The 16067-nt window shown below is 50.9% G+C and overlaps 1 protein-coding gene across 3 annotated transcripts in view; it reads left to right on the forward strand.

The window, feature by feature from the left end:
- The window catches only part of Ccdc187 (coiled-coil domain containing 187), a 56838-nt gene that overhangs the window by 9651 nt on the left and 31120 nt on the right, over positions 1-16067 (forward strand). For all 3 annotated transcript variants that reach the window (XM_037204680.1, XM_037204678.1, XM_037204679.1), the window contains exons 3-6: positions 1397-1495; positions 3136-3228; positions 10496-11652; positions 12294-12388. In XM_037204680.1, the coding sequence (XP_037060575.1) occupies positions 1397-1495; positions 3136-3228; positions 10496-11652; positions 12294-12388 (1444 nt within the window). The remainder of the gene's footprint in view (positions 1-1396; positions 1496-3135; positions 3229-10495; positions 11653-12293; positions 12389-16067) is intronic.

Genomic DNA, 16067 nt, shown 5'->3' on the forward strand with positions numbered 1-16067 from the left:
TGCAGGGATCTTGACCTCGCCTCCCAAGACTTTGCTTTGAAATTTCAGCAGAAGCCTCCATGAGCTCATCATCTCTGTGTTCTGCGTGCCTCAAAACTAGCATCATGTGGACAATGCTAAGGTCTGCCACCAGCTTGGCAGTAAGTGGGCCCACTTAGACGTTGGCTTCCGTGGCCCTTGAGTGTCTAGGTGTTCCTCTGCAAGTGGGATGCCCCAGCAGCTCACTCCTGAAATTAATCTCCATCCAGATCATCCTCAGCTCCCACTTTACAGAAAGCTTTCCTTTTTTTCTGGCCAAACCTAAGGCTCTTCAAATCCTCTGCTTCTTGCTTCTGACTTTTACTGTAAACCTGGCTAAAAGCCACTAATACCTATGCTACAGCCTGAACACTGGGTTGCCTTGGAATTTCTTCTGTGAAATTAAATAGTTCACCATCTTTAAACTCAGCCTCACACACAGTCTCAGAGTGAAGACGAAACGCAGAGAAGTTCCCTGCTACTGTGCAATACGTGAGGTCTCAAGTCTAACTCCTTGCAGAACCCAGACCCTCAAGAGGGCAGGCTCCGCTGTCTGTATTGCTATCAGGACTCTGGTCTGAGCTTAGGCCAAAGTCCCCCGTTAACCTCGTGTGATGACTAATCTCACTTGTCAACCTGATGAGATGTAGAATCACCTGGGCAATAGGCTTCTGGGAGATTAACTCAAATAATCCTGTGTGTGTGCATGATGTATGTGTGTGGTGGGCATGTGTGTCATGGCAAGTATGTGAAGGCCAGAGGGCAGCTTTGTGACATTGGCTCTCTCCTTCCATCTTTATGAGGGTTACATGATTAAACTCAGGTTACCAAACTTATATGGCTATGTGGTTTTACCCCCTAAATCATCTTGTTGGCCCCAGGATTATATTAATTGAGGTGCCCACTATGGGTGGCACTATTACCTGGGCTTGGATCCTAGACTGTATAAAAATGAAGAAATTTGCTGGGCCGTGGTGGTGCATGCCTTTAGTCTCAGCACTTGGGAAGCAGAGCCAGGCAGATCTCTGTGAGCTCAAGGCCAGTCTGGTCTACAGAGGGAGATCCAGGACAGGCACCAAAACTACACAGAGAAACCCTGTCTCGAAAAACAAACAAACAAACAAAAAGAAGAGGAAGTTTGCCCGTGGGATGCCCGAGAAAGCTTCCAGGGCAAGATGTTTGTGCTGGCTTTGATGAGAATGATGTGTGACTTCTTAGCTAGTCACAATGGTAATGTGTCCAGATGACCTTGTGGGATGTGTTTTCTGGCCTGAGGTATGGAGCAAGAGGAACAGTTTAAAGGCTTTCAGGGACTCTAAACTGGAACTCCCTTCTGCAAATGATTTCACTCTGTTCTCTTCTTTCCATTCGTCTCCAGAGTCAGGCATTCTTCGTGCCAATGGACACAGAAGCAAAGACAGGGTACCTCTCAGCCTGAGACGGGAGCTCTCAAGGACTCCCCAGCACCATACTTCAGGTGAGTGGCTCTAGGTTGGACCCTGAGACTAATAAGGACACTTATGGTCAGAAGGGATCCTGGCTGGAAAGGGGTCATGCAGGGATTTGGAGACATCCTGCCATTCTCAGGAGCCTGGGTTCTCATTCTCTGCCTCTCAAGTGAAGGAGTCAAGGTAGGGATGTAAAGCGGGGACCTGTCCCCAGACCCATCCCACAGCCTTACAGGCCAGCCCCATTCTTAACCACACCTCTAGATCCCTGCCAGCCCTGAGGCTTGTTATCCCATTTTGAGGATGGAAGGCAGTGTCAAGATGACCTTGCCTGGGGTGCTGAAAGATGGGGGGGGGTCAGAAGACTTTGAGATCATGACAGCTATGGTTTTGCTCACACTTCCGATCAACAATAAAGGAGCCTGGATGGAGAGGTGGTAGGAGCCTCAACCCTGTCTGAGGATGTTGGGCTCAGGGGCTGCTGGTTAGGCTGCATGTTAGACTCATGCTGTGTAGAAACTTAGGAGGTTTTGCAGATGCAAGGGGGGGTGGAGGGGAAGGGGCATAGGTGGTAGCCAGCTAGGGTAAAGGCTGGTCAGTACTCCAGATGGCACCCGTTGGACAGCAGACACAGCCACAGGCATAGTAGGGCTTGCCCCGCCTCGTGGTTGTGAGTCAATGGCAGATGTAGGCAGGGGTCCCAAGCTGGTTGATGGACAGCTCAGACAGGACCTTCTTAAGCCTTGTCTTCTCCTCTGCCCTCCATGAAACCCTGTTCCATCAGCTTCCAGATAAGTCATCTTTTCTTTCTTTCTTTTTTGTTTGTTTTGTTTTGTTTTGTTTTTTTGAGACAGGGTTTCTCTGTGTACTTTTGGTGCCTGTCCTGGATCACGCTCTGTAGACCAGGCTGGCCTTGAACTCACAGAGATCCACCTGTCTCTGCCTCCTGAATGCTGGGATTAAAGGTGTGCGCCACCACCGCCTGGCGATAAGTCATCTTTTCTTCCATACTACGAATGTGGCTACTGGGCTACTGGGCTACAGGTCAAGTTCAGAATGCAGAAGTCACAGCCCTCCCAGGCCCCCTGGTCCCCAGCTGTTGACCGTCACATTTCCTTCCCTCTTCCTCTGGAAGCAGGATATGCAGGAAAGCCTATTCTGCTTCCTGTCTCTGTAGAGCTGATGACGCTGGGCATGTCACATGACAGATCCCACAGGACAGGTCTCCCCCCACACACACACTCTACTTCCTTCTCCTGCTTTTCTTCTTCCTCTTTCTTCTCCTCTTAGTCCTCTTCCTCTTTCCTGTTTAGACAGGACCTCACTACATAGCTTGGGTTGGCCTTGAACTCATCCTCCTGCTTCAGCCTCCCAAATGAACGAGTCTACCCTAGTTGGCCACTGAACTTGCTGTGGGGCTTTGAAGGGTCTCTCTTCCATCAGAGTGAGGCTACCATGTCTGTCAGCCAGTTCCAGCCTCGTCTTCCTTCCCTCATAGGAGTCATGTCCAGGGCAAAGATGCTATACCTGGATTCCCTTGAGGGCTTGGCTCATTCACTCATTCGTTCACTCAGCAAACCTGAACCCAGGCGTCAAGGCGAACATGTTGCCTACTTGCAGGTTGTCTGATTAAGGTTCCCCCTCCCTCTCTCCCCCTCTCCTCTCTCAGTTCCAAGGACAAACATCAAAAGGATCAGAAGTGGTTCTTACAAAAGAGAGATCCCAAAGTCATCTGTCCCCCGCAGACCTGCCAAAGGCAGAGGTGAGGCTTGCTCCTGGGGACCACCGAGTCTGTGATTCTAGCTGGTGAGGGTGACACAAGGCTCTTGATGCTGTGCTGGGGACATTGACTGCCAGCTCGGCCACGCGCAAGGAGGCGTGGGGGCCCTGGGATCCGAGGATTCCTTGCTGTGAAGCGGGAGTCCACAATTCCCCAAGTGATGGGAGCTGTCCCTTAAGCTCCTGCAGACTGGGATGACAAGAAGCAGTTTGGCCACACTCCAAATGTTGTCAGCCCGCTGCTCTTCAGAGCAGTAACATGTTGGAAAGACAGGGGAAGGTGGAAGCCCAGCCTCTCCTCTTGTCTGAGGTGTGTTGACGCTTTGCTGCCCTTCCAGGAAGAGGGCGTGCCTTCCCTGATTTGGGATCAAATCAGGGGAGCTAGTTAGTGACCCCGTGGGCAGCAGCTGGGACTGGTGGGTTTCTAACTAGGACCCCTCCTTTCCTGAGCTTGGATCCTTATAGACACCCAGCCTCCCAGCCAGCTTGCTGCCTCTACGGCTTGTGGGGGTGAACAGAAGAGCCCCCTCCATCTAGCTGGATCCATGAACTCCAAAGAAAGGCCAGATGTGTTTTGAGATTGTTGGGAGTCAAGAAGGGTCTAGGAGGTGGGCTGAGAGCGAGGTAGGTTGGTTCCCATTTTGTAGATGTGGAAACTGAAGCCCAGGGAGGTGTGGCAGCCTGCTCAGGGCCACATAGGCCCTGACCCATCTAGTTCCAGGCCTATGCTTCCTGCTGGAGAGCCAGGTGTATTTTGAGACCATGCCAGAGCCCTTGTTGAGGGCTTCTGCTACAGAAATACCATTAAGACTTCCCAAGTGGGGGGATCACTACCACTGAGGTTGAGGTCAGTTTGGCAGGACTAAGGATAAAGGCCACATAGGGCCTGGGAGTACTTTTTGAGTTACCTCTGCCCTGTCTCAGTTCCCCCATCCCCATGAGGTCGCCATTCTGGACCCACCAGCATGGGTAGTGTGTGCTCTGTGTATACTCTCCATTTCTACTCAGTAACCCTGCTTCCTCTGCTCCCAAGCAAAGCTGTGTCTTCTAGAATAATGAGTCTCTGCCTAGCCCACTGAGTGCTTAGCAGAGGGTGCACACAAGCCCTCCAGCCGGCCAGAGGTGGCACAGGGTGAGAAGGGCGCCTTTGGAACCCAAGAGTAAGAGACACTGAAACTCCAAGAAGGTTCTGGAAGGTCCCCTGAAAATGCGTAACTGCAACCATCTTCTGCAGGATCATCTCCCTCGTCCCCAGCTTTTTGTTGTTCCGTTGTAATGGCTTGCTTGAAAAATGACCTGCCGTCTGGCTGACACAGGGTCAGAGGGCATGCCACTGGCTGCATTCATCATCGAAGTCACCGTGTCACCCTGACGGTAGTGACCATTAGTTTCTGTCAGTGACGAAGCCACAGCTGGGCTAAGGAGAGATGAGTTTGGGTTCAGGGGTCAGAGCCACAGGACTTGGGAATTGGATGAATTAGAAATTTGCTGTAGTTAACAAAAAATTAAATCACAATAGTTATAAAATATTCATCCATCCGGGCCAAAGGAAAATGAAGCCCGATATTTAATTTCAGATTATATCACCTCGCTTTGCATTTTTTATCATAGATTAGGTCGGTCTAGAGCTTTGACAGGGCACTTGGGGACTCCATCCATTTCCACAGATTAAAAATCCTCCCGTAAAAAAATTAATTGTCATTAAACTGCTCAGCAGAAGAAAAAAATGTGCCCATCAGGACCCATTTATCGACCAGGGCTCCTCTGGTGGGCTAATGGGGAGGCCGGATGGCTGCAAGAGAAGCCAGTGGGGGCTGTCCTCCCTATGTGGGGCCTCTGGCCCAGTGCCTGGCGGAGGGAGAGAGAGCGTATGACCAGGTGAGTGCAGCACGTAAGAGCAGGACTGAGATGCCTTCTTGGGGAGCTCAACCATCCCCCTCCCTACTGAAACCTGGATGTAGCCAGCCCGGCCAGCAACCTCACCCTGAGACTGCAGAATTCTGCTCATGTCCCCTCCTGCCTGTGAAGGCAGTAGCCATCCTTGGCCCTGTTGTGAAGCTCTGTTAGACACATTCACCTCTTACAGATGGAGAAGTGTAGGCACTAGCCCTATAGCCATAGCTGATGAACAGCAGCTAGGATTAGCCCCAGGTCTGGGCCTATGAGGCCCCACGGTTAACCCTCCTTGGCCTGGTGACCTGATCTGCAGCAGGAATGTCTTGAACTGTCTCTGTTCAGTTATGCAACCATCTATTAAAACAAAAGCGCATTTGCATACTAATGGGATGCCTGTGATTATTTATTTGCCTATTTTGCATAAAGGATTAAATCTTTCCTGAATATTTGATACTGCAGGATGCAAAAGCATCCTCAAGGTTTTTCAGAGTTGATTGATTTTCTACATAAATATGTGCCAGGAGTGTATCTAGGGCTATTTTAGAAACTGCTGGAAATTCTGTCCTAATCCCTAGTCAAAGTCCGCTTAGCAGGTTTTTTGTTTAAGTTTATTTTACAATGAGTGTTTTACTTGCAAGAACGTATATACACCATGTACAAGCCAGAAGAGGGTGGCTGATCCCCTGGAACTGGAATCCCAGGCAGCTGTGAGCCACCGTCTGTCCTTGACTCTAAAGCCAGAATCCTGGAGCTCTGCTGCTCGCTTAGGCTGGAACATGGTCCCCTTGTCCCACTACTTCTTCACCAGCTGTCTGTGTTCTGTGGTTTCCTTCACTGTCTAAGCTTGACTGTCCTTGAACTTGATCTATTGACCAGGCTGGCCTCAAACAAAGGGATCCACCAGCTTTCTCTGCCTTCTGAGTGCTGGGATTAAAGGTGTGCACCACCATACCTGGCTCTAAGCTTTTCTTTAATTCCTTTTCACAAGTTGGAAACTTAGCTGGGTGGAATCTTGCCCTGAGGTCACCACTCCCTTTATTCCACATCTTAATCTGTTTGTCTCCTAGAACACAGGATTTAGCTCTGTTCCACTTCCTGGTGCCCCTTTTCTCAATCTGTAGATTTTGTATTTTTCCTTGCCTAGCTTGCTCCTTTTCATTATAAATCTTCATTAGAGTTAACACTAATAACCATACAACAGAGTCTGTACTAGGCTGTTTTGAGATTCCCTTAGCCAATGCCATTAATCCAAAACTCTTCACTTTAGCCTCAGGCAGACTTTTCAGGCAAGGGCAAAAGTATACTGTAATTATGTGCTCCAAGTGTGCTATATGGATGTGTTCTGCCATCCAGGCCCAGGCTAGCCTCAAACTCACAGAGATCCACCTGCCTCTGCCTCCCGAGTGCTGGGATTAAAAGTGTGCGCCACCACGGCTTACAGCAACTCTTATAAAGGAAAATATTTAATTGAGGTGGCTTACAGTTTCAAAGGTTTAGTCCATTGTCATCATGGTGGGACGTGGTGGCATGCAGCACACATGGAGCAGGGGAAGGAGCTCAGATTTCTACATCTTGATCTGCAGGCAACAGGAAGTAAACTGTCACACTGTGCATGGCTTGAGCATAGGAAACCTCAAAGCCCACCTGTTGTTGGTTGTTTTTACTCTTTGAGGGGCCCGCCACCCAGCTCCCAAATAAGTACACACGGAGTCTTATTCTTTCTTATGAGTGCCTGGTCTTAGCTTGGCTTGTTTCTAGCCAGCTTTTCTTAAATTATCCTGTCTTCTTTTGCTTCTAGGCTTTTCTCTATTTTTTTTTTCCAGAGCTGAGGACCGAACCCAGGGCCTTGTGCTTGCTAGGCAAGCGCTCTACCACTGAGCTAAATCCCCAACCCTGCTTTTCTCTATTTCTATTTATCTTTTCTTCCCTTCTTATTCCGTGTCTGGCTGTGTGGTTGGGTGGCTGACCCCATCTTTTCTCGCTCCTTCTCTTGCTCCTAGATTTCCCCTCCCATTTATTCTCTCTGCCTACCAGCCCCACCTAGCCGTTCCTGCCAAGCTATTGGCCATTCAGCTCTTTATTAGACCAATCAGGTGTTTTAGACAGGCAAAGTAACACAGCTTCACAGAGTGAAACAAATGCAACAGAAAAGAATGCAGCTCATCTTTGCAGCATAAACAAATGTAACACATCTTTATATTATTCCACAACGCCCACCCCCCACAGTGACGCACTTCCTCCAACAAAGCCACACCTCTGCATAGTGCCCCTCCCTATGATCTTATAGGGGCCAGTTGCATTCAAACTGCCACAGATGCTGTGTGTTTAGAAACCTTTTACTCTTGCCATTTTTTCCTACCCCCACATTTTCAGTTTTGCAGAGCTGGCTGGGCCCAGAGTGCTATGTCTGTGTCTGGGAGTATGTGGCCCCATATAGGATCAAGACCTATAGTTTAAGAAGCTGGGGCCTAGAGAAAGCCTTGTCCCCATGGAGGGTGTGGCTAGGTGCAGCCCATCCTCTGCCCAGGAAAGGTAGTTTCAGGCCTGGAGAATTGAGTGGCTCGGAACAGTTCATCTCAGCAGAGTTCTTTCGGTCTGAAGAGATCACTCAGTCTGTGTAATATAGGGCTTTGTTTTTCTTTGGACTGGATAGGTGATTATTTTACAACTATCATGATTTAACTACTTTTCTAGATGTTTTTAAATTTTAGAAATACTACTTTTAAATTTTATGTGTATGGGTATTCTGCTTACGTGTGCGTCTGTGTACCACCTGCATGCCTGGTGCCTGAGAAGGCCAGAGGAGAGTGTCAGCTTCTTGAGAACTGCAGTTAGTGAGCTGCCATGTGGGTGCTGGGATCAAAGCCAGGACTCTGGAAGAACGGCCAGAGCTCTTTCCTGCGGAGTCATCTCCCAGTCCCCAGTGACATAGTTTCTAAACTATGGATGACTGCTAATTTGAATCACAACTGTCAGGTCAGTGGAGGGAGGACTGTGGAGAAGGACTTAACTCAGGTAGACTGCCCTCAGGGGTCAGTGCTCTGGACAGTGCCCACAGTCCGAGCTGTGATGTGCTACCCTTAGGAAACAGGGCAAGTCCTGGCTGAGTCCACATGGAGATGTGATCCCAAGCCTCAGATAGTGTCACCTTGAGCAGGAACGTGGGCGCAGTAATTGGGAATACACCAGGTGTGGTCTGAATTTTTCAGAGCTGGCTGGACCCACAGTAGTATGTCTGTGTCTGTGAGCATGTGTGTGAGAGCCTGTGTGTAGATGTGTATTGCACATATGTGAGTGTACAAAGCATGCATATATGGTTGCTTGTGCATTTGAGTGTGTGATCATGTATGTGAATGGGCGAGTGCACATTTGTGAGCCTATGAGCATGTGTGAATATGTAAGCAAGTATGCTAACGTGAAAGAGCATATATGAATGCATGTGAGCCTGTGTATGAGCATGTGGACATGTGAGTATGTGGATATACGTGAGCTGTGAACCTGTGTGAGTGTGTGTAAGCATGTGAACATGTAGATTGTGACTCTGTGTGTGAGCATTTTGGCAGCCTGTGTTAGAAAACTGTGACCTTACTCTGATGGGGCAGAGTGTGGAATGTTTGTCCCATAAGGTGGCCTTCTAGAAAGAATTGTGTAAACTATGATAAGTGAATGCACTTAAGAGCAAGGGCATGATGGAAGTACCCTGGCATGTCCACATTGTCTCCGTAGAAAGGACATTCTTTTGTTGTTGTTTTGTTTGTCTGTGGGTTTTTTTTTTTTTTTTTTTTTTTTTTTTTGAGACAGGGTTTCTCTGTGTAACAGCCCTAGCTATCCTGGAATTCACTCTGTAGACCAGGCTGGCCTCAAACTCACAGAGATCCACTTGCCTCTGCCTCCCGAGTACTGGGATTAAAGGCAAGGAAGAACATTCTGTGCTCTGCCACATCCATAGTGTACAGCAAGTTCACAGTTTTCTTACACAGGCTTCCACAGAGCATGTGAACCTGTGTGTGTGCAAGTCTGTGTGAAGCTGAGCGCTATAGCTTGTGAGTGTGTAAGAATGAGCCTTGTGAGCACGAGGGAGTAGGTGTATGAGTGTGAGTGAAAGGCCTGCTTCCTGTTTCTGTGGGGCCCTGTGACTGGGGTTGTGGTGATGGCCAGTCAGTGTTGGCATTGGCGGATACGATCTGAGATTATGAAGTAAAACCTTGAATAATCCTGTTTATCATAGGACAGTGTCTGGTAAGGGAAGCTCAGCTGTGCTGGTCATTTATTCCTGTACCATTAAGGAGGCCTAAAGCCATCTCTGATCCTGGTCCCACTGCTGTGACTCTGACCAGCTTCAGAGCGTATCAGTCTCTCAGCTAAGGTATGTGGTCACGGCATTGCTGCTGTTGTGGCCCTGGCATGAGCCGCTGGCTGAGTGGCCAGCTGCAGGTGTCATCTGAGGCTGTGGCCTTGCATTCGTTCCTGGTTGACCGGGCTGTGTGCCTGGGCTGGTGTGGAGTGGCTCTCGGGTAGAGCTGTTGGCGGAGAGTTTTTATTACCTTCTCTATTGAGCAGGATCCTGGGGGTTCACCATCAGTCACTCTGAGAAGCACCGCACCCAGGCTGGCTCGTGACTAAACATCTGGCTTTGTTCCCACAGGGGTTTGGATGTGAGGGGTTTCCCTGTGAGCCCTTGCCGGGTATGCCAAATTGTCTGCAGAAGTGGTATGAATCCTTGCCAGGGGTCTGAGGGCCGCGGTCCGGCTGTGTGTTTTCTGTTTAAGATTCTGAGTTGACTGGTGTGTACGCCTGGAGGAAAGGACAAGCCCTGGTGAGGCAGCTGCTCGGGCCGCCTCCTGCCCTCTCCCGGCTCCAGAGCAAGGCCCCTGCCCCGGAATTAGGTACCTCATGCCTCAGCCTTAGCTTGGTGTGTTTTGCTGTGGCATTGTTGGGTGGGCACAGAGGAGATTCCTGTGCTGCCCGGGAGGGCGGTAGCCTTTTGACATTTCCCTCAAAGATGGAAATTCGGGGATAGTTACTTTTACAAGCCTGAAGGGAAAGGCTCTTCTCAGCTTTGGGAGCAGAGGTACTCCTTGGGCTTTTGTGAAGAGAGCAGGTGAAGGGAATGGCCACTCTTGTGGCAGACCCCCGCCACCTCTCCATGTGTACCCCATCAACACACGTGGAGCAGGTTGTTCACTCGAAAGCAGCCCCTGCCCTTCTTTGTGTGCTGATCACGAGGGCTGAGGCTTGTGGGGCCAAGCCTGGGCCTCCTTGGTCACCCCGTGATGCCCCCTGAATGGAGGAGCAGGGGTGTTCTTTTCTCCAGCCCACAGACCCCAACACTCCTTCATTGCCCGTCTTTGCAGGCTCTGGCAAGAAAGCAGGAGCTGTTGGGGACTCACCTGCCCACACCTGGTTGCCTAAGCCTACCCGTGCCCACCATGACCAGCAGGTTTCTGAGCACACACCCAGCCTGGCTATCCATGATCAGTCCGCAACTATCCAAGGCGCCATGGAGATCCTCCAAGACCTGCGCCGGCAAATCCAGGCTGGTCTGGAGCTTGCCAGGCGGCCCAGGAAGCTCTTGTCATCAAAGCCACAGAACCCGGCAGGGAAGAGGCAGCAGGGGCCCCAGAGTGCCTGGGACATGCGGGGCTCCTTCTCAAAGAGTGCTTGGGATGCGACAGAAGGGACATCCTCTTCCTTGGATAGGGCTAGAAACTTGTACAGCCAGCAACACAAGGAAGCAGTGGCTGAGCAGGAGTCTTGTCCACAGAGGGCCTGGACAGCACAGGGGCAAGACACCTCCTTCCAGGGGCCTGGAAGCACCCCAGAAAAGCCAAGTCCCTTCTCACAGCGGCCCTGGAGTGCCCTGGCTTGGCAGACCTGCCCACAGAGGGCCTGGGAAGCTCAGGGACAGGATACCTCCTTCCAGAGGTCCGGGAGCCCTATTAAAAAGCCAAGTCCCTTCTCCCAGCGGCCCTGGAGTGCCCTGGCTGGCCAGGCTTGTTCACAGAGGACTCACACAGCTTGCAAAGACTGGGAGGTGCCTGGGTCCAGTCCGTGGAGCTCTGTGGCTAGGCCACACCCCGCGCTCCAGCAGCCCTGGAGTAGTTCTCCTGTGCAGAGATCCAGTCTCCACAGCGAGGACGAATGTGTTGTCCCTCCTCTCTCAGAAGTCAAGCTAGCTTGGCCGGAGACTGCCCAGGGCTTCCCTCAGAGCAAACCAGCAAAGGAGCAGGACACGCGGGAGAGCCCACCCTGCCCGAGGCCACAGCGGTCTCTGGGCCAGCCACACAGCTCTGAGTCCTTGCGGGACTTCATGCGTCAGAAGGCCCGGGCCCGTCGGCAGCAGGCCATGGAGCAGAAGGCCTTGGCTGCACACGCGCTGGAGCTGCGGAACCAGAGGCTGCAGGAGGTGTATCGGAAGCAGAGAGAGGCCATCCTGGGCAAGGCCATCCCTGTGGTCTCCCGGAGGAGCCCCGGCATCGTCACCTTTGTTCCCAGCACCGTCCAGGCTGGGGTATGTGCTGGGTGGATGACAAGGGGGCTAGCCAAGCCTTTGAGACTGGGGTTCTTTGCTACCCCTGCCTGCCTACTGCCCGTCAACAGGTGGGTGGCTGGGTGCCCCTGGGCCCAGGGGGGTGAGATGGCATTGGCTCTGGGCAGCTTACCGGCATTCACCTGGGACAGAGACCATGCCAGGGAGAAGAGGTTAGGTATGGGACACCTTTGTTCCTGGCTGGGGTGCTGGCAATGTTGGGGAATATTTCTTTTTTTTTTTTTTTTTTTTTTGGTTTTTCGAGACAGGGTTTCTCTGCGTAGCTTTGCACCTTCCCTGGAGCTCACTTGGTAGCCCAGGCTGGCCTCAAACTCACAGAGATCCGCCTGCCTCTGCCTCCTGAGTGCTGGGATTAAAGGCGTGCGCCACCACTGCCCGGCTTGGGGAATATTTCTAGCTGACCTCGGTTCCTGTTTGGTTGTTTGGGGGAGTTTCCTGCACACTGTCTCCATGGGTAGACGAGGCTGCAGGGACCTCTTTGCCTCTTCACCCTAATTCCTTGAAATGCTCCGAGAGCCTGGGCTGAAGTCCTGGGTAGGGGCTGGAGCCCAACTCTGAACTGAAATGAGGCTCTGGGTCTTAATGTGTGCTTTCTGCTTTAGGGCCTGGAAGCCCCCGGAAGTCTGGGGTCACCACTGAGGAAGTGGAGCAAGGTGACATCTGGCATGGTGCTTGGGGACCGAGAGGCTCCAGACAGGTGGGTGGGGAGGGCAGGGATGCTCTTCCCGGGCAAAAATACAGGGATCTCAGAGTGGAGCGGTGGGGGGGGGGGGGGCAGGGGTGGGGCGTGGAGGATGAACTCTGGGGTGCTCTGGACATCGCTCATGACAGTGTGGCTCCTTGGGGACTTTCCTTCTGCTGGCCATGGCAACCCCAGTGCTTTATGGAGCAGAGACACTAGTGTGTTTTGCTGAGGTGAGAAAGTCACTGTGAATGTAAACGATCCATTTGTGTATAGGTGTGCAGGCATGTAAATGTGTACTTTGTGTGTATACAGTTTCACATGTTTATGTGTGTATGTGTGTGTGTAGGCCAGAGGTTGACCTCAGATATTGGTTCTCAGGAGATATCCACCTTGGGTATTTGAGACAGGGTCTCTCCCTGGTACCTGCGTCTTGCTGATTAGGGTAGGCTGGTTGGCCAGTGAGCTCCAGGAATTCTCCTGCCTCTGCCTTTCTAGCATTAGGATAATAATCAATGTACCACCACATCTGGGTTAAAAAAAATGTGGATTCTGAGAGATTAAATCCGTGCTTTTATATGGCAGACATATTACTGACTAAGCTCTCTCTCCAGAACAACCTTTTTTTTTTTTTCCTTTTATTTTATTTTACAATACCATTCAGTTCTACATATCAGCCATGGGTTCCCCTGTTCTCCCTCCTCCCACCTCCTCCCCTTACCCCCAGCTCACCCCCCAATCCCACTTCCTCTAGTGCAAAGCCTCCTCCCCCCCCAGGACTCAGATCATCCTGATAGACTCAGTCCAGGCAGGTCCAGTCCCCTCCTCCCAGACTGAGCCAAGCATTCCTGCATAAGCTCCAGGTTTCAAACAGCCAACTCATGCAATGAGCACAGGACCCGGTGCCACTGCCTAGTTGCCTCCCAAACTGATCAAGCCAATCAACTGTCTCACCTATTCAGAGGGCCTGATCCAGCTGGGGACCCCTCAGCCTTTGGTTCATAGTTCATGTGTTTCCATTCGTTTGGCTATTTTTTTTTTTCAATAATTGAGTAAATCCGAAATTTATTATAAGCCACAGTCGTCCTAGGGACCTCCATGCTATATATATAGCCACCATGGTTCTATGGGTTGTGGTCTGATTGTTCTTTATTTTATATCTAGAATCCACCTATGAGTGAGTACATACCATGACTGTCTTTCTGGGTTTGGCAGAACAGCCTTTTGTTTGTTTGTTTTTCTTTTTCTTTCTTTCTCCCCCCCCCCCTCCCCGAGACAGGGTTTCTCTGTGTAGTTTTGCACCTTTCCTGGAACTCACTTTGTAGACCAGTTTGGCCTCAAACTCACAGAGACCCACCTGCCTCTGCCTCCCAGTGCTGGGATTAAAGGCGTGTGCCACCACCGCCGACGACGCCCGGCTTGTTTGTTTTTTCAAGACAGGGTTTCTCTGTATAACAGCTCTGATTGTCCTGACTAGACTGGCATTGAACTTACAGAGATCTGCCTCACTCTGCCTCCCAAGTGCTGCAACCTTTTTTTTTTTCCAATTTTTTTTCATTTTATTTATTCAATTTTTTTATGTGCATTGGTGTTTTGCCCACATGTATACATGTGTAAGGATGTCGGATCCTATAACTGGAGTTACAAACAGTTGTGAGCTGCCATGTGGGTGCTGGGAATTTAACCCAGGTCCTTTGGAAGAGCAGCCAGTGCTCTTAACCACTGAGCCATCTCTCCAGCCCACCTTTTTTTTTTTTTTTGGTTTTTCGAGACAGGGTTTCTCTGTGTAGCTTTGTGCCTTTCCTGGGACTCACTTGGTAGCCCAGGCTGGCCTCGAACTCACAGAGATCCGCCTGGCTCTGCCTCCCGAGTGCTGGGATTAAAGGCGTGCGCCACCACCGCCTGGTGCCCACCTTTTTTTAATGCTTATTTCTTCTTTCTTTCTTTCTCTCTCTTCCTTCCTTTCTTCCCCTCCCCCCCAAGATATGGTTTCCCTGGCTGTCCTAAAACTCCCTCTGTAGACCACGCTGGCTTCTAACTCACAGAGAACCATCTGCTTCTACCTCTGAGTGCTGGCCAGAAGAACCCATTTTTAACATATAAATGTATTTAGTTACCACTGTGTGTATGGAGGTGGGGAGCATGCCGTATAGCATGCCTGTGGAGGTCAGAGGTTAACTTGGTGGAGGTGGCTTCTTCTGCCACCTTCACATGGGTTCTGAGGATTGAACTCAGGCTGCCAGGCTTATGTGGCAAGAGCCTTTACCCACTGAGGTACACTGCCTGCCCCCCCCCATCCTGTTTTAAATGCACAGGGTGGGAGCATGGTGGTGTGCATGCCCCTCTGCCCCCGGCATCCCTATAGGAGATCCATACTAAGCTGCCACAGCAGCCCTACTCCCCCATCCCACCCATTCCCACCCCCACCCCCCCACCCCGTCGCCTCTCACCGCACCCCTATTCTCCTCCCCTCACCCCACCCCTACTCATCCTCTCCCCACCCCACCCTTGCTCCCCTCGCCCCGCCCATGCTCCCCTCCCCTCCCCTCCTCCTCTGATCCCCCCACTCCCCTCCCCTTCCCCCCACTCCCCTCACCCCAGCCAGTCCCCAGAAGGCAGCTTCTGACACTTCCTGTCAGTGGTGTCCTGAGATGGGGTCTCTCACTGAGTGTCCTTCCGTCTGCTCCCTGTTGGAAAGCTGGAGACAAGGCTTCTCCTTCTGTGACCTGCCAGTACACCAGGTCTCTCCACATTGCCTTTATCCATTGCCTGTGGACTCAGGCGGTTCTCACTTGCAACTACTCAAAACGATGCTACTGGGGTCATGGGTGTGCACGCACTCGTTTGAACTTCTGCCTTTATTTCTCCTGAGGATAGCCCTGGGCTTTGTGCCGTACAACAGTCCAGAACAGCACAACCCTAAATGCTGAAATCCCCAAAGGAAAACAAATGTCTAACATTGAAAAGTACAGCCATGAAAGATTTAAATTCCGGAGACACACAAAAATGTAAATTCTTTAAGAGACCTGTTGACATTTCAAAGGGAGATTTACTTGAGAGACAGAAGCATATAGCAGAACACTTCAGAGGCCACTATATACATAAAATAGAGAAGCAGAACATAGGTACCCATGTCAGCGTTACTGGGGGGCCCCCTGGTGACTGCATGGCAGTTCTGAGCAGACAGACCACGCTCACTCAGTGGGAGACGGCACCATCTCTGCGGCTGGGCACCCAGCTTTCTCACCTTAGTCGTGTGGGTAAGAGATAAGCTGTCCCCCGAGGAGAGACGCCACCCAAAGAGTGGGTTCCAACAACTTAATCTTTGACCAAAGTGGGCATCTGGAAAGGGCATGTCACAGGCCAAGGGGGCATCAGTGATTCCTGGGTGCACATTTCGCGCACCCAAAGTCAGTGTGTGAGAGTGCTCTTTCCCAAGCCACGCTGGCCAAAGTGCCAAGAAATGATTAATTAGAACTCTCTAGAAGTCTTTATGGGATTTACACCTCCAGGACTGTGAGGATGTGAGTGAAGATAAAGAGCAAATGAAAGACACCACTGACAAGTGAAATGTGGGAAAAGAACCAAAAATAGACTAAAATAAAGCAAAACCCGAAGGGGTTGTGACTGAGGACTGAGGCATGGGTGGACTGTGGACAGTGTATACGGGCCATCTCCGAGAGGTGATCCCATC

Source organism: Peromyscus leucopus, chromosome 4, assembly GCF_004664715.2.
Source record: "Peromyscus leucopus breed LL Stock chromosome 4, UCI_PerLeu_2.1, whole genome shotgun sequence".
Taxonomy (NCBI): Eukaryota; Metazoa; Chordata; class Mammalia; order Rodentia; family Cricetidae; genus Peromyscus; species Peromyscus leucopus.